At 36.3% G+C, this 22358-nt stretch overlaps 1 protein-coding gene across 22 annotated transcripts in view; it reads left to right on the top strand.

The window, feature by feature from the left end:
- Window positions 1-22358, top strand: part of EPB41 (erythrocyte membrane protein band 4.1) — a 200403-nt gene that overhangs the window by 81651 nt on the left and 96394 nt on the right. For 21 of the 22 annotated variants that reach the window (XM_041764989.1, XR_005989276.1, XM_041765004.1 and 18 more), the window contains 3 exons: window positions 6468-6945; window positions 13173-13385; window positions 15830-15934. In XM_041764989.1, coding sequence (XP_041620923.1) covers window positions 6475-6945; window positions 13173-13385; window positions 15830-15934 — 789 coding nt within the window. In that variant the 5' untranslated portion in view covers window positions 6468-6474. Of the gene's footprint in view, window positions 1-6467; window positions 6946-13172; window positions 13386-15829; window positions 15935-22358 lie in introns of those variants that run through there. The other variant, XM_041764995.1, reaches the window with a different exon arrangement.

Genomic DNA, 22358 nt, shown 5'->3' with positions numbered 1-22358 from the left:
CATATTGGTTTCAGCTTCCCTAGGGATCCCCATTGTGAATTTTTTCACTGATAACCTGAATTTACCCAATCATGTGTTGAATTTCTCTCTGCCTCTAGCCTCTCCTGCCTCTACTTTGTTTACCTACTTCCCTGCTTTAAAAACCTGCAGTGGCTCTCCACTGCCTTCAGGATAAAGTCTGAACTATGTATTTTTAAAGATTTTATTTTTTTATTTGACAGAGAGAGACTTGATGTTGAGATGAGAAGTGTAGTTACTGGGAAGGAGCTTGGTGGTGCCATCCTATTGCTGCTCAGGATGTGCGCTGTCTGTAATGGCTTGCTGCAAAACAAATGCTGGGGGCACCTGGGTGGCTCAGTTGGTTAAGTGTCTGATTCTCGATCTCAGCTCAGGCCTTAATCTCAGGGTGGTGAATTCAAGCCCCATGTTGGGCCCACGCTAGATGTGGAGCCTACTTAAAAAAAAAAATTAATAGCCCACCTTCTCCAAGAAAAAAAAAGAAAAAGAAAAAAAACACAAACAAATGCTAAATGCCAATTTTGCTTTTCATTTTTTTGGTAAAAGTGCAAATCCTTTTCAGATTTCTTTGAGTTAATGAAAACAGGCATAGATGGTCCCCACTTTATAATGGCTTGATTTATAATTTTTCTGACTCTACAACACTGCAAAAGTTATTATGGATTCAGTAGAAACTATGCTTTGAATTTTGATATTTTCCTGGGCTAGTGATATGTAATACTATACCCTCTTGTGATGCTGAGAAGCCATGCAGTCATGAGGGTAAACAACCAATATTCTTAGAACCATTCTGCAACAAGTTTTTTTCACTTTCAGTACAGTATTCAATAAATTACATGAGATATTTAACACTTTATAATGCAGTAGGCTTTATATTAGATGATGTTATCTAACTGTAGGCTAATGTAAGTGTTCTGAGCACATGTAAGGTGGGCTAGGCTAAGTAAGCTATGATGTTCTGTGGGCTAAGTGTATTAAGTGCACTCTCAACTTGAAATATTTTCAATTTACTATGGGCTTATTAGGACGTAACTGCATCATACATAAGTGGTGGAAGATCTCTACTAAGTAGGTCTTTCTTAAATAAGCAAAGCGGCATAACTCAAACTTTTGAAAAGCAGAGGATACCTGTATGTCTTGTCTCCCTAAGAATTGTGTATTACTCTTTTTTTGGGTCCCTTTTCAATTGCTAAACCCAAGCCTTATACATGATTAGTACTCAGTAAACCTTGATAGATGTTCACAGAGCTAATTTAAAGAGTATTACTAATACCTAAATCATTACATTTCATCCATTAATGGTGATTATAAGGAATTTTCTTAGTGGTGCCAGGCTGTAGTGTTTTTATAAAGTTTTCCACCAAAGAAGCATTAATGGAGTACTGACTGTACTAATGTTAGAGAGAGATACAAAAAAGATGAAAGATACCATTTGGCCCTTACAAATTTGCTCAGTATCAGATTTTTAAAGATCCGATTTGCCTGAAGTCAACAGGTGCACACTGTTAAAACAAGTGTATCTTGTTTTATACCAGATGGGGTGTAATTCCAAGGGTTTGGAAGATTAGGATTGAAATGGAATGGGAACTCATTGCTTTGTCTAAAGTGCTGTTGTTGTTTGTGTTTTGTTTTTTTAATCAAAAGACTTCTTTTTAACATTAAGTAAAAAGATACCTCCTTTTGGATTTTGTATCCAGAAGGAAAGGAATATCATTTACTGCAAACAGGAAGGGCCTGTTTGTAGAGCATTTATCCTGTCTTTGCTGCCTTTTTTTTTTTTTTTTTTTGTATTTTTTCCTCTGGTTACCCATCTTATCATTTGTAAAACTAAGAACTTGGCTGCACTTGGCTGCACATATAACAGGTTAATCAGGGTGAGTTTATTTGAGCTTTTAGTAAATGGTCCACAGGATATTTTCTTTCTGCTATATAGTTTTTGTTTTTTTTTTTTTTTTGCTATATAGTTTTTAATTCTGATCAGCCTCAGAGCTAACTGGAGATACTTGCCTGGTTTATTGTTTGCATTTAATATTCTCTCTACTTACATTCTCCTTTGCTTTTGTGGCAATTACTAATAGTGTTGCTACCCATGTGTGCATGGCTAGAAGGAACATGAATGAAAACTGTCCTTAATAATAATTTATTTTTCCTTGCATAAATTGTAGCATCTCTGTTGAGTATTAATTACATTGTCTGATTTCCTGATTCTCTTCTTGCATTTAATATATGATACTACCTAAAGCTGGTTTCACTATGTTCCCGTAGAATTCTCTTCCCCTTCTGCTTGTATGCATGTTCCTTATATTGTGCTCTTATCTGTTCTTTACTTATGTCCAATTATGTGGCAAAATGTCTCCATTTTGCATTGATAAATGTTATTCTCTAATTCTTTACTCCTTTTTTATTTAAAAATATTTATTAAAGGGTGCCTGGATGGTTCAGTGGTTGAGTGTCTGCCTTTGGCTCAGGTCAGTGATCCCGGGGTCCTGGGGTCAAGTCCCACATCAGGCTCCCCAGAAAGAGCCTGCTTCTCTCTCTGCCTGTGTTTCTGCCTTTCCTTCTGTGTCTCTCATGAATAAAATCTTTAAAAAAATTTATTGGGCACTTCCTATTTATCAAACACTTCTGCGTATTTGTGAGTTTCTGTTAAATAAGACAGAGACACTGCCGTCATGTGTCATACATTCTATTGTGGAGGGAAGACAATTCAAAACCAGGAAAAGAGAAAAGTAAATAAGATAATTTTAGACAGCAAGTGCTATGCAGAGAGTTAAAATATGGCAATTTGATAGTGTGTTGGTAGCTAATTTTTAAAAATTTGAATTGAGTTAACATACAGTGTTATATAATAATAATTCCACTATTGTGTGTTTATCCAAAGGAAATGAAAATACTAATTTGAAAAGATATATGCACTCCTATGTTCCTATGTTTATTGCAGTATTATTTACAATAACCAAGATATGGAAACAACCTAAATGTCCATCAATAGAGAAATGGATAAGGAACATGTGGTAAATATATATAATGGAATATTATGTAACCATAAAAAGGATGACCTTGTGCCATTTGAGATAACATGAATGGATTTAGAGGGTATTATGCTAAGTGAAATAAGTCAAATTGAGAAAGGCAAATATAATGTGATTTCACTCATAAGTGGACTCCAAAACAATAATAAAACAACAATGAATGAATAAACAAACAAAAAGCAGAATCAGACCTATAAATACAGAGAATAAACTAATGGTTGCCAGAGGGGAGGAGTTCAGAGGGTTGGGCAAAATGAATAAAGGGGGGAGTGGGAGATAACAGGCCTCCAGTTATGGAATAAGTAAATCATGGGATTAAAAGACACAGCATAAGGGATATAGTCAATGATATTGTAAAGGTGATGCATAGCTAACCTGTGTGAATGTAGTACAATGTATAAACTTGTTGAATCACTTTATTCATATACCTTGATCATTCATTCGTAAATGTGTCAAAGAGATCATCATACCAGTGGACATATCAAGAATACTAACTCTGGGCAAGTGTCATGACTACTTGGTCAATTTGGAATTGCCATAGCTCTATAGTTAAAATTTTCAATTAACTTTTGATTAGGCAACAAAAGGAATTCTAAAAAATGTTAATGGTTTAGCTTCCACGTTTAACAATATGTTGAATTCTTTGCTTCATTCATTAATTCAGCAGGCATTGTTGAGCATTTGTTATGTCAAGTATTTTTCACTGTTCATATTCTACTTTCTAAAAGTAGCTTTTTTGCCATCTTTATATCAGGCATTTTGAGTATGTTCCAAAAGTAATAGTGTTTTTTTAATGTCTTGCTACTCAAAGAGTGGTCATTGGGCCAGCAGCATTGGCAACCTCTGGGAGCTTGTAAGAAATGCAGAATCTCAGGCTACCCTCCAGACTTGCTGAATCAGAATCCGTATTTTAAAAAGATCGCTAGGTGATTCAATGCACATTAAAATTTAACAAGTACATATATAGCATATGGATTGTTACCATCTGTGTGTGTTTTTAAACAATTGAGTACTTTTACTCATTCAGCTACTTTGAGATTCCCTTTCATGTGAAAGCAATTATAGGAATATCCTTAGACAATCTTTTCTATTTTTAAAACTATATGAAAAAAATTATAAAACACAGGAGTAAGTAAATACTCTTTTATTTACAGAAAGGTACAAGTAAAAGACTGTTAGAAGTGGAGCTTAAGTGGTTTTCGTATCTGCTAAAACTTTCACAAAAATTGTAATTAAAAAAACATAGATTACGAGGGACCTTGCTGCAAAATTTGTTGAGTGGAAAGGTTTTATTTTTTTAAAAAAATATTTATTTAAAGATTTTATTTATTCATGAGAGACACAGAAAGAAAGAGAGAGGCAGAGAGAGAGAGGCAGAGACATAGGCAGAGGGAGAAGCAGGCTCCATGCAGGGAGCCTGACATGGGACTCCATGCCGGGTCTCCAGGATCATGGGCCAAAGGCAGGCGCTAAACCGCTGAGTCATCCAGGTGTCCTGGGAAGGTTTTAACACAGAGGTCCTTTCAGTACCTTTTCCATAGGGTGAATAATAAAGGGATATCTGAAACCCATGGAAAATAATGCTAAGTTCTCATCCTGTCCTTTATTTTTACAGAGGAATATGAAGTAAACTAATGTTCTCAAATCATTACTCTTCTAGAAAAAGTAGTAGTTTGATATCCAGGTTTTCTTTCTGGTTGTTTGATTACTTAGAGACTAAAGAAAAAGAATTTTTGGAAAATCAATTGTCTACTCCTAATATGACGAGGAACAGAAGACAATTTTATTTAAGTACAAGTGTACCTCACTCAAGGGTAACAAATGAAGAATGTAGATTGATCAGTAAATGTTTTAAGTAGTATTTATAAAGACTGAATTGTATATTTTATTAGCACAGAGTAATTTTTATGATGTAGTAAATGAGAATAGAAAATGTGCTTCGATAAATTTTTTATTGCTTAAAATATTTTAATATTTTTATTGCTTAAAAAAATTGCCAGAGAAATACATCATAGGTAGAACAGCAAGTGTGAAGGGCCTGAGAAGGGAATGAGCTAAATATATACTTCATTAATTTGGATTGTGAACATTCAAAAAAATTACTTCATCTAAACAGTGTGAAGCAGATGTTGAACACAATGTAAATGCTGCTTTTTGAGTGGAGGGCTTTTACGTATAGCAGTGAAAGTGTGAGATCATCCATAGTCAACTTTATTTCCTGGTGTCACAAAAGTTCCTTTGTGTGTGTGTGTGTTTTTTTTTTTTAAGATTTTATTTATCTATTTTAGAGAGAGAAAGAGCATAAACAGGGGAAGGAGCAGAGGGAGAGGGACAAGCAGACTCTATGCTGAGCATAGAGCCCAACTTGAGGCTTGATCCCAGGACCATCATGACCTGAGCTGAAGTCAGACACTTAACCAACTGAGCCATCTAGATATCCCTGGTTATTCTTTAGTAAACTAGATGTGACAATGTTCTTTGGCTAATGTGAGAACTGATTGATAATACTGGGATTTTGTGATCAAGAAGCTAGAAACTGACAAGTGTGAAGTATGTGAGATCTACAGCCTACCTTCTTTGTTTTTGCTCTCAGCATTTGCTTTATGAATCTGCCTTCTATATTTTGTTCCTTAATTTTTTTGTTATTTTTCAATTTTTTTCTCTATTGTAATAGCTTTGCTGTCTACTCCTAAAAATGCTGAGCATTCAAAATCATATTTTTTAGAAGGAAAAAAGGTCTTGAATTTAGAGCAGGGTACCTGCTTTAAAGGTAAGCAAGGTAAAGCAGGGTATTATGAGATTATATTTAGTATTATAACATGAAAATTTAAGGATTTTTTAGTGATTATTTTAATCATATATTTCTTATTGGTGTCTGATGAATGGTCACAATTTTGTATTTGCTGTTCTTAATAGAGAAGTCTATGCATTCTAAGACATATAAGGAAAAAGAACAATAAAGAGTTGTGGATCTTTGAATCTCATCATTTCTTGGGGTGTAGAGAAGTTTGCAAAGCATAATCCTTGCAAACTTTACACTTTTATTAGATTGATACCCTCAAAGCATGGTACACAAATAAGATCTTTTTTAGGAAGGATAAAATGGTATTTGCTATATACAGTTCAGAGCATCAAATTTAAAATAATGCACTTCTCTAAGTTGGCCTCAGGGGTAAGGTAATTTCTCCATGTGCATATATTTGGCAAGTCAAAGCATTAAGAATTTATTCAGGATGTATATAGGTAAGATATTTTTGTACTTTAATGGAAAGTCTCATGCTTAATGGACTGGGGTACTGTCTGTTGGTGATTAAATACCTAAATATATTAATTTTGGCACACTTGACATAATTTAGGGTTTTGTCCACAGAAATCGGTTTTGATTATAAGAGCTCCCCTTTTCTGTCTTTTTAATAGCAACATCATGACAACAGAGAAGAGTTTAGTGGCTGAGGCTGAAAATTCACAGCACCAACAACAGAAGGAAGAAGGTGAGGGAGTCACAAATTCAGGCCAACAAGAAACTCAGCTGGAAGAGCTTTCTCAAGAGGCAGCTGAGGGAGATAATCATTGTGAGCAGAAGCTGAAAACATCTAATGGAGATACCCCTACACATGAAGACTTAACCAAGAACAAGGAGCGGACATCAGAAAACAGGGGCCTGTCACGGCTGTTCTCATCATTTCTCAAAAGACCAAAGTCTCAGGTTTCTGAGGAAGACGGCAAGGACGTAGAGTCAGCTAAAGAGAAATGTGAAGGAGGTCAGAAAGAGATAGAATTTGGAACCAGTCTTGATGAAGAGATCATTTTAAAAGCCCCAATTGCAGCTCCTGAACCTGAACTCAAAACAGACCCATCCTTGGATCTTCATTCATTAAGCAGTGCAGAAACTCAGGTAAGGATGTGCGAATGTGTGAGACATGTGTAATAAAGACAAGTTATACATCTTATTTTTCAGTTAATAACCTTTGGTGTTATTTCTTACTAACCAGTTAATTTAGGCATTGATTGATAGGAATAAGTAACATTAAGCTTTGGAATTTCTGTTGTAAAGAAATTGATGTAGTCAATGGAAACTTGACTTTTTAAAAGATATTCTCTGTACTTTTATATTTACATTTTATAAATCAAATAAAACAAAATGAAAGAAAAGTATTTATCAAATGAGTTTATTTAGCCTATATATCAGCTGTGATGATAGAACAAGTCCAAGATTTTTAATGAGAGAGGGGAAAAAGTGAGGTGGTTTAAAGTTCATTTTGGGGATCCCTGGGTGGCGCAGCGGTTTAGCGCCTGCCTTTGGCCCAGGGTGCGATCCTGGAGACCCAGGATCGAATCCCACGTCCGGCTCCCGGTGCATGGAGCCTGCTTCTCCCTCTGCCTCTCTCTCTCTCTCTGTGTGACTATCATAAAAAAAAAAAAAAAAAAGTTCATTTTGTTGGAATTATTAGGCATGGGACAGTTTATCTGCAAACATGGCCCTTTTCATGAATATCCTCATAGAAGCCATATAATAGATTAAAGCCATCCAGAAAGAATTATGTGCTAGGTTAGAGCCATGCCTGCCTTATCTTTATTGTTTTCTCCAACTAGATGATATAATAGAGTGTAAGTTATGGATAAGGAAGTCTAGTTCTTTATATCACCTTTGTAATAAACAATAGTTTGAGGCCTTAACTGTGTCACAGTTATACCTTGCTACTCACAGAGTGGTCCTACGGTCAGCTGCATTGGCAACCTCTGGGAGCTTGTTGGAAATGCAGAGTGTCAGGCTCCGCTGCAAACTTGGTAAATCAGAATCTGCTTTAACCAAGATTGCTGGGTAATTTGATGCACATTAAAATTTAACAAGTACGTATATAGCATGTACTAAACATGAGTTGTGAATTTATCTGTCAAAAAAACATCGAAAGTATTAGTACTATAACTCCGACTATTTTCTAGGAATCCCATTTGCTTCTAGCCTTACTATCTATAAATTAAAAACTATCTTAAAGGTGTTTTTATTTTATTTATTTATTTATTTATTTATTTATTATTTATTTATTTTTTAAAGGCGTTTTTATTTCTGAAGCATGTGAGCATTATTTGCATTGTTAAAAATATAAATCCTAGGGCAGCCCCCGTGGCGCAGCGGTTTAGCGCCGCCTGCAGCCCGGGGTGTGATCCTGGAGACCCAGGATTGAGTCCCACCTTGGGCTCCCTGCATGGAGCCTGCTTCTCTCTCTGCCTGTGTCTCTGCCTCTCTCTCTCTCTCTCTCTCTCTCTCTATGAATAAATAAATAAAATATTTTAAAAAAATATATATGGGTTACATCGTTTTATTAGAGTTTTCTAAAAATATTACATGTATTTCTAGAAATATTACTTGTATATTAAAAGTGCAGGTAGTAAAATTTAGGTTAAAGTTGTAATTTTACATACTTGCTATTTGTGAAATGTTGAAAAGAAGATTTACTATGTAGTATAGTTGTTAAAAATGCAGGCTATGAAATCAGTCTAGAAAATCATAGCTGAGTGACACTTTTGCTTTATTAGTTTCCTCCTCTGTGCAATAAAGATAAAATTCACCTCCTTTGGCTATTATGAGGATTAGACAAGATAAACATGGAATGCTCTTAAGATATTGCTTGCCACTCATTAAATGTTAGTTATTATTACTCAGTTTATCAACATGAACAGTAAAGGCAAAGAAACCCTATGTATTTTTTTTTAATATATATTTTTTAAATCTTTTTATTTATTTATGATAGTCACAGAGAGACAGAGAGAGGCAGAGACACAGGCAGAGGGAGAAGCAGGCTCCATGCACCAGGAGCCCGACGTGGGATTCGATCCCGGGTCTCTAGGATCGCGCCCTGGGCCAAAGGCAGGCGCCAAACCGCTGCGCCACCCAGGGATCCCAAAACCCTATGTATTTTAATATCATGAATTTAATTTTATTTTAGAAATACCAAGAGTTAAATTTACATTATCTTTCAGGAAACCTTGTACTTTGGGGAGGTTTTTAACTGCCATTTTTCTCCTCTGCTTTATGTAGGGAAAAATTTATATTTTGTTTTAGTTAGCATTTGAATCAGGGCTAGTCTATTTTATCTAAAAATCATAGCATTTGTACTGAAGTTAAAACAGATGATGACGGACAAAGTTAATTTTAGATTTAACTAAAGTCTCATTCATTGAAACTTTATTAAATCAGAATAATGATAAACTATATGCAAGTGTTTATGTATAAAGAAAAAGAAAGTTAGTAATAATAAATTTCAAGGAGATATTGCTTAAAGGAGAAAACTCTTTTGAGCTTTTTAGATGCTAGTATTTATAATCAAAACCTCGTGGATCAGAACCTTGTAGGTAAACGTTTATTTGTTTAACCATATTTCTGTTTGTGTGGTAGAGTTTCACTTGAGTGGTCCTTTTCCATCCAGATTTTTTAAAAGTAAGTTTGCATTATAGGACTGTACCAGTCTTCATGTAGGGTACCTTGGATTTTTTGGAAGCCATGTATCTGTTTTTAATGTTATTTATTCATTCAACAAATACTTCCTGAAAACCTACTGTGTATGCCAGGCCCCAAGCTGGATATCATTAGTAAATAAAAAGTACAGTATGACAGAGAGGTTTAAGATCATGAATTCTGGAGCCAGACTGGTATGTAACTTATTAACTGAATGATGCTGTATGAGTTACTTTAACTTCTCGGGCTTCAGTTTCTTTTCTTTTCTTTTCTTTTCTTTTCTTTTCTTTTCTTTTCTTTTCTAACTTTAATGCAGTATAGTTACAATACAGTGCTATATCAGTTTCAGATATAGTGAATTGACAGTTCCGCACATTACTCAGTGCTCATTATCAAAAGTGTTATTGATCCCCTTCACTTTTTTTTTTTTTTGGTAATTGAGTTATTTTTTTAATTTTATTTTTTCATATCATAAACTTATTTTCTTTTTTATAAATTTTATTTTAATTCCAGTATAGTTAACATCAGTGTTATATTAGTTTGAGGTATATAATATAATGATTCAGCAATTCCATATGTTAGTGCTCATCAAAATAAGTGTGCTCTTAATCCACCTTCCTCTATTTCCCCCATTCTCCATCCCCACGAACCATCTGTCTATAGACCATAAAAGTCTATTTTTTTGGTTTGTCTCTCTTTTTCTTTTCCCTTTGTTTTGTTTCTTAAATTCCACATATACGTGAAATCATATGGCATTTGTTTTTCTCTGACTGACTTAACACTGTATTCTCTAGATCTGTCCATGTTGTTGCAAATGCCAGGGTTTCATTTCATTCTTTTTTATGACTAAATAATATTCCATTGTAGATATATACCACATCTTCTTTATCCATGGACACTTGGGCTGCTTCCATAATTTGGCTATTGTAGATAATGCTACAGTAAATATAGGGGTTCATACAGTAAATATAGGGGTTTGAGTAAATACCCAGTAGTGCAATTACTGTATCATAGTGTAATTTTAACTTTTTGAGAAACCTCCATACTGTTTTCTGTAGTGGCTGCACTGGTTTGCATTCCCACCATCACTGCATGAAGGTTCCTTTTTCTCCACCTCCTCATCAATGCTTTTTGTTTCTTGTGTTTTTTATTTTAAAGATTTAATTTTAAGTAATCCCTATACCCAATGTGGAGTTTGAACTCACAACCCACAGATTAAGAGTCATATGCTTCACCAACTGAGCCAGCCAAGGTACCCCATGTTTTTTTTAGCCATTCTGATAGGTGTGAAGTGATACCACATTGTGGTTTTGATTTACATTTCCTTGATGAGTGATGTTGAGCATCTTTTCATGTGTCTTTTGGCCATCTGGAGGTGGTCTTTGGAGAAATGTCTGATCATGTTTTCTGACCATTTTTATTGTTTTTAAAGATTTATTTATTTATTCATTCAGGGAGAGCGAAGAGAGAGGCAGAGACACAGGCAGAGGGAGAAGTAGGCTCCATGCAGGAAGCCCGATGCGGGACGGGATCCTGGGTCTCCAGGATCACACCCCGGGCTGCAGGCGGCACTAAACTGCTGTGCCACTGGGGCTGCCCTCTGACCATTTTTAAAGTGGATTATTTGTGGGTTTTGGTGTTATGTAAAATTTTAATGCTAACCTTTAATCGGATATGTCATTTGCAAAAATCTTCCTCCATTCAGTAGTTTATGTTTTAGTTTTGTTGATTTTTTTTTTTCCCTTGGCTGTGCAGAAGGTTTTTATTTTGATGTAGTCCCAATAGTTATTTTTGCTTTTGTTTCCTTTGCCTCAGAAGATATATCTAGAAAAATTTGCTACAGCTCTGGTCTCTGTTTCTTTTCTGTCAAATGGGGATAATATTAGTCTCCTCCCCACAGGCTTATTATGAGGATAGAGTGAGTTCATATAAATAATGCTTTTAGAATAATAACTGGTCCATTTTAATTGTTATACAGTATTGTTGTTGTTATAAAAGAAACATAATCCTTACTCTTGATGACTTTATAGTCTAAGGGAATAGACAGAAAAGTAGTAAATATAAAATAATTATTTATTATAAATGTTATGAAGGCAATAAACAGGGTACTGACATGAATAGCAGAGTGAGGATAGGATAGATAGGATAACCAATTGAAGGCCTCTCTAAAGAGGTCACATTTAAAAGGATCATGAAGGATGAGAAGGAGCCTTTTAGACCACCTCCAATATCTAAGGCAGGAGCCAAATAATTAAGTCCTTTTTCCTTTATGTCAACCATGTATTCTGAAAGAAAGAATTAGTGAGGTTTAGTTAAGAATCTTTCAGCAGTTTTATTATATTGGAAGTAAGAAAGTATGTACCACAATGTTTCATTTACCTCTATAACTTTGGGGTGACTTCATGAGAACCCTAGGAAACCCAGATTTCAATGTCTCTTGCTTCTTTGAATCTACTTCACATTGAGCGTGATTGATAAGTGTTAGAAAGGAGTTAACTGGCAGTTACCGTTATTAGCCTAGTTTATATGTTGCTTTATGCTCTAAATTGGTCCCAGGAATCCCTCTTATCCATTCACAAGATTTAGAATATGTGATAAACCACATCTCATTTGCAACTCATAAAGCTACCTTGCTAAAATTGAAGAGCTTGGGGCAGAGGTGGTAAGGTTTTGATAAACTTTAATAATATATAATCGTTGGGATGCCTGGGTGGCTCAGCGGTTGAGCGTCAGCCTTTAGCTCAGGGCCTGATCCTGGATTCTCAGGATCGAGTCCTATATTGGGCTCCCTGCATGGAGCCTGCTTCTCCTCCCTCTGCCTGTGTCTCTGCCTCTCTCTCTATGTATCTCATGAAGGAATAAATAAAATCTTTAAAAAATAATAATATATAATCGCATAGTCAGGAAGAATATATAATGCTGAGAGTAATAGATTGGTGTCTTCTAGTTGACCTGAAACCTTCATTTATTGATTTGAAAGATAGGATTCTACCTGAGAAATTTCAAGGATAGCATAGAATATAGATGTTTTAGGAGATCATAATATCTTTTATAGATAAATAATTTATTTAATCTTAATATCACTTTTTTTTAAAGATTTTATTTATTTGAGAGTGAGAGAGTGAGAGAATGAGCAAGGCCCTGGTGGGAAGGGGAGGGGAGTATAGAAGAGAAGCAAACTCCTTGCTGAGCAGGGAGGCGAGTGGCAGTGCTGGGCTAGGTCATGACCTGAGCCAAAGGCAGATGCTTAACCAACTGACTGAGCCACCCAAGTGCCCTTCACTTACAATTTGTTTTTAACAGTTTTCTTCTTCACTGCGTTTATTGGTAGAATTATTATGGTTATTAAAAATGTATACAAAAAATATTTAAAAAAAACAAAAATAAATAAAAATGTATACAGCAGGGGGCACCTGGGTGGCTCAGTGGTTGAGCTTCTGACTTCAGCTTAGGTTGACTAGGGATCGAGTCCCACATTGGGCTCTCTGCATGGAGCCTGCTTCTCCTTCTGCCTGTGTCTCTGCCTCTCTCTCTCTGTGTGTGTCTCTCATGAATAAATAAATAAAATCTAAAAAAAAAAAAAATAAATAAATCTTTAAAAAAAAATGTATATAGCATATTTTGTGAAATGTCCTTATTCCTGACTTGATGTCATGGATATGTAGCCTGCTCAGGAAGAACACAGAGAAGATCCAGATTTTGAAACTAAGGAAGGAGGAGGACTTGAAGAGTGCTGTAAAATAGAAGTAAAAGAAGAAAGTCCTGAGTCAAAAGCAGAAAGAGAATTAAAAGCTTCCCAGAAATCAATCAGAAGACACAGAAACATGCACTGCAAGGTTTCTTTGTTGGATGATACAGTTTATGAATGTGTTGTGGAGGTGAGTGCATTTTAATTTCTGTAGTCAGAACTCTTACAAATTGCTTTATGTAAGGTTGAGTAAGTAGTGTCAGTGACTATTTCTGTGGAAATGTTAATAGTGATTTTCTGGAAACAGAGGTCTGGAAGGATGATGAATGAGTCCTATTTTCTTCTCCAGTTTTTTCTGTATCTACCAAATCTTGTGAATGGAGCATGTGTTACTTTTATAATCCAAAACAATTTTGTTTAAACACAACTTGGTTTGTTATTTATAGAGTGACCTGCCAGGCAGCCTCAATTTCTGATATTAGTTCTAGCTATCCCCATAATCATATCTGTCAAAAAATGTGGTAATTTCTGCTGTCCCAGATCTAAACCTGAGTAAGCCTTGGTTTGTTCAATGTATTTCTTTAGCCCTATGAAGTAGTATATAAAAAATTTAAAGCAAATAATGCCATTTCTTAAAATACTCTATTATTTTCTGAAAAAATAAGTAACTGAGTCAGGATTGAAGAAAAATGTCAGTTACTTGGTTATTCTTTTGCTGCTTCAAGGCAACTTAAAATCCTTAAAAATCTACTAACCATTTTCTTAACTAGAGCAGTAATTATCAATTATGATATGCTTGATATAAAGCAATTATTGTTATTATAACTAATTGTAGCCTTCATTGTAAAACATATAATTCACATATACTTGTATTTTAGGTATATAATTATGAATTGAATTATTTATATGCAAATGCAAATATATCAAAGCACTAATAGCCGGAAATATCACACTATATCTATTAATAGACATTCCCTCTCCAAGTTTTAAACAAGAAGTCAAGAAAAATACACTATTGCACTTTGAAAATAGCTGCTATACCTGGTAACTAGAGACTTCTGGTCTACTCTTTCTGCCTCTCACCACTAGCTAGTTGAGAGAAGGGAAAAGCTATTCTACACATTCTTCCCATTTAGACCAAGATCCAGATATGGGTTCTTTGTACCTGAAACATTTGGAGGCAGATATGTTTCAGAATTCAGAATATTTTGGATTTTAGAAAGGCAGTAAGTACTTATGCTGCATATTTAATAACACACCCAGTAGGGTATGTGGCAGTACCAAGATTCATTTTTTTTTTTTTTTCTTAGAGACTTTATTTATTTGAGAGAGAGAACACGAATAGGAATGGGGCAGAGGGAGAAGCAGACTGCTGGGCAAGGAGCCCTGCTCAGGGCTTGATCCTAGGACCCTGAGATTATGACTGAGCCCAAGGCAGATGCTTAACCAACTGAGCCACCCAGGTGCCCCCAAGATTCATTCTAAGATGGGTACATAAAGATCATATATAGCCTCATAACACTTAAGAACTTTGGAAACGCCCCCCCCCCCCCGAAAAAAAGCCCAAAATTTTACTTTAGAGCTTCTGGATTTTGGAATTATAAATAAGGGAGTAGGGACCTTTATGAAGAATTCTCAAATCATTTCTGTTATTTGGAGTCAAAACATAAAAAAGAATAAATGAAAAAAATGATTACTAAAGATGGGTTAAGTGTGGAAATAAATTAACATCTATATGAATTACTAACAGTAATTAAAAATAACTGCTCATTGAGAAGACATGTTGTGTATCAAAAAATTATTTCTAATTTTTTGAAGCATTTAAAAAATATATTTCTCATTAGTATGTTTGAGTTTTTTCAATAATTCCAGTGCATAGTTAGGGTAGATATAAATATTCTTACCATTTTACATATGAGAAAGCTAATGTTCAGAATTATTAAACAAAATGACCTAGATTGTTTAGCTTGTAAATGAAGGAGCCAGGACTTTTTGACTATACATCTTAGCTTTTAAGTTAGGCTAACTAGGAATATTAATACCCAAATTTGGCAGTGGTTTGCTTTTATAGGTAAAGAAACCTTAAGAAAATGATTTGTAACACAACTGAAAAAGCTACTGCAATAGGTAACATCTGTAGGGCATCTAAACTTTATGTATTTTTCAGCAGGGAGTTGAGACATTGCTCATCCTCTTGGAACATTTGATCTAAGAACGGTAGAAAGTCTAATGACTTCCATTGTTGCTATTAACCGTCAATGTTGACATTAGATTCAGTGAACTTAGGTGGTCATGATGACAACAGCCCATAGCAAACTTCAGGAAATACTGCACAAAAAAAGAAAGAATATGATGTTTAAGATGGAAGTAGGGAAGGGTTGATGAAGAGAAGGTAAAATTTTGCTTTGAATTCTAGCACTATTTCTAAACCACTGTAAGTGTGTTGCATATTTAAACTGACAAATTAAGAAACAGGATTTTTTTTTATAACCCACATTGTTCTACTTATGCTGTATAAACCATCTGAAAGTGGTGGTAACAAAGGATAAAAGAAGAAATAGGGAAGTGATGTTTTATCTTATTTGGTGATAAATACAGAAATAAGAGGTAACCTCAAAATATTTGTCTTTGCAGAAACATGCTAAGGGACAAGATTTGCTTAAACGAGTGTGTGAGCACCTCAATCTTTTGGAAGAGGACTACTTTGGTCTAGCCATTTGGGATAATGGAGCCTCTAAGGTGAGGAGACTGCTTGTCAAAATACTTGTTTTGGGGATCCCTGGGTGGCTCAGCGGTTTGGTGCCTGCCTTTGGCCCAGGGTGTGATCTTGGAGTCCCAAGATCAAGTCTCACATCAGGCTCCCTGCATGGAGCCTGCTTCTCCCTCTGCCTGTGTCTCTGCCTCTCTCTCTCTCTCTCTCTATCATGAATAAATAAATACAATCTTAAAAAAAAACCCCACAAAATACTTGTTTTGATTCTTTTATTGTTGTTAAGAGTGTATTTATGCCTGCCTCTCCAAGGCACAGTGTACTTAAGAGTTATTCTTGCTTATTCTTGTTTCTCAGATTTTCCTCTAGAGCAAACATTTTAAAGAAAAGACCATTTCTGTTCTTTCATCATTGAGAGAAAAAATGTACTGTACTATCTTTTTAAAGGATAGGGGATGTACAGAGCTATGATGTCCTGATTAGCAAGTAGATACCAATAACTTCATATATTATGCAATTAGTATTGTATCTAACAGATTCATAATAGATATTTGTTGAATGGATGATCTATCAATATTATAATTATAGGATAATTATATATATTTAAAATTTGAGAGTAATATTATAAAGGAGAATAAAGTTCCAATATTATTGAAAAGTCCTACAATGAATCTGACATTTTCTTCCAGCCCAAAAGGAAGTTAGTAGTTAACTTTTGAAAGAAGTAAAAGAAGATATGAGAACATGGAGGAGGAGGGAAAGGTTAAAAGTCAGGTATTTACTTCAGGGAACTTGAATTATTTCCTAGGCCACTTTACTGAAAATTATAGACAGCTTAAAATCTAATGATGAAAAAAAGCTTCAGTCTAGTTCCATAAGTCTTTGCGGGTGCTATCCTAGATGATAGAGATAGGGCTGTGAATAAGATAGACATGGTCCCTGCCCTCTAGAACTTATGGTTTAGTGTGACGAGTGTTATGCAAAAGGAAATACAAGATGCAATGACAGGGTATGGCCAGGGAAGTCTTCTCTGGGAAGGTGACGCCTGAGCCAAGAACTGAAAGATTAAATGGGCAAGTGAAGCAGAAAGATAATGACTTGTATAAGGGCCCAGAATTGAGAGAGTGGCATTGGAGGAACCAGGAGCCTGGTTAAACATAGGTAGTGAGGAACAGAATGAGAAATAAACCTGGAGAGCTACACAGGGACCACATCATGGAGAGAGAGTTTTGTATACAATGTATTTAAAGCCGTTTTTGTTGAAAAAAAAAAAAAAGCCGTTTTTGTTGGTTCTTTCTTTCTCCAAGGTAATTTATACTTATTAAGAAAAGTTGAGGGACAGCAGCCTTTAACAACTGCAGGCTCTATAGATTGGATTATTTGAGCTAGGTAATGCAAGCTAGAAGACATGGACTTGGCTCTTTGCCTAAATAGAATCTATTTGTAAAATGGACTAGTAGTTACCTAGTAGTTTGCAACAGTTTGTCCTCCTGTGTGAGTGATTGTTGTTTCAAGCAGAAGAGCTATGTCTACCAGCACTAAGTTAATATTATTCTTAAAGGACTCTTTGTTCTTAAAAGCTCAAACCAACTTGCACTGAAGCATCTAAGTTTCATTAATAAGGGAAGATATAAAGTAATTAAAAAACTAAATACCCCCCCAGAATTATAGTGAATAACATTCAGCAGCTGTGAGCTAGGAAAATTCTTCCATGGATCAAGGAAAATACGCTGAAAAGTATTTCATGTTATACAAGCTCAGTGAATAAAGTTCAATGTTTTAACATTGTGGGTCAGAAAGAAAGAAAGAAAGAAAGGAAGAAAGGAAGAAAGGAAGAAAGGAAGAAAGAAAGAAAGAAAGAAAGAAAGAGAAAAAGAAAGAAAGAAAGAAAGAAAGAAAGAAAGAAAGAAAGAAAGAAAGAAAGAAAGAAAGAATCCAAAGTTGATTTGAGGATGTTTGAGAATGCTTGAATTTGGCATATCAGTAAAGTCACTGAATACTTCCTTATTTAATATAACTGGAAATAATTTTTCAATGAACCATGTATAGTTAAATTTCAAGAAGTTAGCTCATCTAAAGACATTCAGCAGAGGAAATTCCTTTCCATTTGCAGTTGAGCTTCTAGGGCCTACATTGCTACAAAAACTTTTAACCATTCTTGGTGTCATCCATACTTGTCCTGTCAGCAGGTTTTATTTCCTTTATAATACTTTTTAAAATATTAAGAAGCAAATGTTAAATTGTTTTATTTACATTCATTTATATATTTATGTGTAAAGTGATATCAAAAATGGCTAATATAAAAGCTGAATAGCAAAGTACTAACCCAGCTATATAAAAGAAGTCATTATTATCCCTCTTAGATAAAAATATTTCTGAGAGAAAAAGCTGTTGTTTCAGAATCATAATCTAGTTTCAATTTCCCTGAGAGTTTATAAGAGTCCCTTTTGGGGAAGTCAGTGGGCAAGTGAATTCTGGGAAACATAGGGCTTATCATATTCAGGGCATTTGACAGGTCTGTAGTAGGGTCCACGTTCATATAGGATATCCAACAGGAACATGGTCAGAGGCAATGAGGTGTTCGATATTTTTTGCTTCTAAATTTACTGTGACCAACCTAGCTCTCAGAAATAGATCAAAGCAGACTTTTTCTTTGGGTTAAAATTGAGGGTCTTTAAGCTGATCCAGGAAGTAGGGCATAGAAGGGAAAACAGTAACTTGCCAAGCAAATCTTGAACAAAAATGAATTTTGGGAAGACTTACCTTAGCATTGTCAAGTTAAAGGGCCAATACAGTAGCAAAAGTCATCTTGGTGATGACAGTCCTTCTTCGATTTGCTATCTCTTGAGTCATACTTGTTCAGTATGGATGAATCGTCTCTTTGTCGCCATCCCTGGTATTTACCATCATCCTCATCCTAGGGATTTGATTTGCCTCATTTCTGTGACGTTTCTCCTATTTCCTTTGTCCTAGCTTTTCCTTGTGTTTTGATAGAGGGCTGCTGCTTCTGAGAAATGGCACATGAGACGTAATCTTTTTGAGACATTAGATGTCTGAAAAATGTCTTTCTCCTACCCTCACATTTGGTTATTAGTTTGGTTGGGTATAGAATTTTACACTTGAAATCATTTGCCACCGTAATTTTGATAGTATTGCTCCATTGTCTTCTGGCTTCCAATGTTGCTCTTTTTTTTTTTTTTTCCAATGTTGCTCTTGAGAAGGCCAAAGCCATTCTGATTCGTGATCTTTTGTATGACCTTCCCATTGTAGAATTAAGCTAGTAGAATCATATTGTCTTTCTCCCTTCCTTTTTTCTTTTCTGGCCAAAATGGATGTACCAATTTAACTTAAAACAATACGGAGAGACCCTGTTTCCCCACACTCCTCACCAAACCACAATGATAGCAGACTTTTTAGTTTTACCATATGAATGAGACAGAAAAACCAGAGTTGGGACTTGCTTTGGAACCACAGCCCCAAGTCCATGGTTTGGGGCCCAGTGCTAACTCTCTGTGGGCGACATCTTTCCCTCTCCAAAACAAATGAGGAAAGAGTTCCTCAGCCTTGTAAGTTTGAGCCCAGTGTGGAGCCAGTCTCCTTCCAGTTATCTGGAAGAGCCCATCTTAGACATGCCACCTGTTTATTGACCCAGGCTGGGTGGCAGAGGGGAGTGTGAGCGAAAGGGAGGTCTCACTCTGCTCGCCCTGTCAGCTTGGTACTGGCTGCTTTTGGTGAAGGAGCAGGACTCGTCTTTGGTCAGAGGCCTATTTGCCACTTGGAGAAGGGATAGCAGGCTGTGGTTTGGCTGCCTGGTGCCATGGGGGGTTGTGACATAGGCTTTGTGCAGCCAATTTAGAGAGGAATGACAAAGCCTTGAGGCAGTATGAGCAAGGTTTGGGGTGGGCATTGGTGGCATGGTGTGAGTGGCCGTGGGTTGCAAGCTTGGAGGGGTAGCAGAAGGCCTTGGGGCAATCAGGGCACAGATAGGGGTGGGCACTGCCATGTGTCAGCCAGTACATGGCCAGCTTGGATCTGTAAGAAAAGACGTTGTCACAGTCCCAGCAGCGGTGTGGGTGCTGGAGTTGGGCTGCTGGCGGGGCAGGAAGCCCCCACCCAAGAAGTCTGCAGGCCCTAGAACCAACTGGCTTGGTTTCTGAGGTAAACCCTGGTGGGGGCCGCCAACCTAAGTTACTGGTTCCTTGCCAGTGGAACTAGGATCTGTGTCTCTAGCTATGGACTCTGCATCTCGTTCCAATATCATACTGGCCCAGGAACCCAGAGGGAAGTAGGCAACACTGGTGATTATCAGGCAGATGGGAATAGGGCTGTAGGGTCTGGGTCTTGGTTTAATCTCAGTCCACCGATGCTATGTGAACTGCTTCCTTCTTGTTGCTAAATTTTATCCCTGGTATGGAGTGTAGAGGGGGCACCTGTGGAAGGCCCCTCCTGCAGTGGCTTCTGCAGCTGCTGAGCTGCCCTCAGACAGACACGGTGGACTTGTTCCACCTGTCATGCTACTCAATTTTATTTTAGTTACCATTACCTATACATATCTACTGTCAGTAAGCCAGATTTCCAGATACTCTCTTTAGTAGTATACGAGATTCATGAAATGATTAAATGTGTAAAGCCATTAAAGTTTGTTAATCATTTATTCAAATTTTCTGTCATTCTGAAAACACAAAGGACACTAGAGCTACGGAATCTCCTGGGGCTCAATTCCCTCATTTTAGAGCTGAGAAAACTAAAGCATATAAAGGCAAAGTGGCTTCCTCTCAGCTACACAGTTCATTCCCTCCTAAAATTCCTTGCCTCCTGCTCCTCCTAAATGATTTTCTTCTGCAGCTTTTTATTCCTCCTTCCTTGATTTTTATGTTTTATCTTTGTCTCTTGGTTTTTGTTTCCTGCCTATAGAATTAGTTCCTATAAATTTTAAATATCTAATTGGCCTTAATAATTAACCGTTTCATAAATTGGGCAGCATTCCACCTAGCAAGTTAGGGGGGAGCTCTGAAGGGCTACAGGAAAGGAAAGGTTTTTTAAGGTAGAGAGGGAATGGAAAAGAAATTCTTAGCAAAGAATCCACTGTTTTAGGCAAGGTCACCCTCTAAGGGGAACTGAAAGGATCTATTAGTAAATTTCTTAGTGCTGACCAGGAAATTCCCATGTTGACTTGTTACATTTCTGAGTGGTTGAAACTGTAGTTAGGTTTCAACCATGTAAGTGGGGCCTTCACCTAAGTGACGCCATTTCAGGCTTATGGTTTTCTTTTTAACATTCCTCAAATTGTGGGAAAAATGTGAACTGTAATAGAAACAGAGATGACTACCCTCTTAACATTCCCAGTCTGTTGTCTTTTGTGTGTGTGTGTGTGTGTGAGTGAAGATTTGTCCTTTGTATATGTAAGTGCTCTCATGAGCTTCTGGATCTTTGCATTTTGTTTGTAGACAATCAGGTATTTTTAGCAGAGAGGAAAGTTAATTGAATTGACTTTTTCCTCATATGGAATGGATTGCTTGCTCTCTTTTCCTACTGACTGCATAATAACAGACCTGTTGCCAGACTGAGTCTGGCTAGAGAAGAGGAAAAGCAGTCAGAAGCAAACTTCTATAGCCCTATGAGACTTTTATTACCACTATGAATCAAAGTTATATGAGTTAAATAGTTGTTCCCTATGTTTTATTCTTGCTTAGCTGTTTATGAATGAGTCAAGGATTTTTTTCCTTGAAGAAAAGTCACCCACATTAATTCCTACCCCCTCTCCAAATTCCCTCCCTAGACAAATCTTGAGCTATTTTGGTACATAATGAGAATTTTAAATGAGGAGTTCATTCAATTCAATGGTATATGGTTTTCTTTCTTCTTTCTTCCATTTTCTGTGTTGATGAATTTTCTTACCTTAGGAGTCAAATTTTCAACTCCAAATAGACAATGAGTCCTAGCCAGGAGGGTCTTTCTTTCACCTGGCAAAAGGCAAATAGCAAACACCACTGGAGTGAGTATTAAGTCAATAGTGTGAGGCATTTAACTTACAGTCATCTGAAGGGATGCATTGTTTTAAATTGATTCATGAGTAGCTTTGAAGGCAAGTACTGGTAATGATTGTGTCTTTATTGTCTGATAAATCAGAAAGACTAAATGAATTTTGTAAACATACTTACAGGATAAGAGGCTGTTTTTGGGATCTTGTCTTTTGCTCTGAAGATTTGGTTTGACATCGCTAGTGGATTTATTTATTTATTTATTTATTTATTTATTTATTTATTTTTAAAGATTTTATTTATTTATTCATGAGAACACACAGAGAGGATTGAGAGAGAGAGGCAGAGACACAGGCAGAGGGAGAAGCCAGCTCCATGCAGGGAGCCCGATGTGGGATTGTATCCCCCGTCTCCAGGATCACCACCTGGGCTGAAGGCGGTGCTAAACCGCTGAGCCACCCGGGCTGCCCGG

Source organism: Vulpes lagopus, chromosome 8 (genome assembly GCF_018345385.1).
Source record: "Vulpes lagopus strain Blue_001 chromosome 8, ASM1834538v1, whole genome shotgun sequence".
NCBI lineage: Eukaryota > Metazoa > Chordata > Mammalia > Carnivora > Canidae > Vulpes > Vulpes lagopus.
Note: the sequence above shows the minus strand (reverse complement) of the source record. Positions and strands in the feature narration are given on the sequence as shown.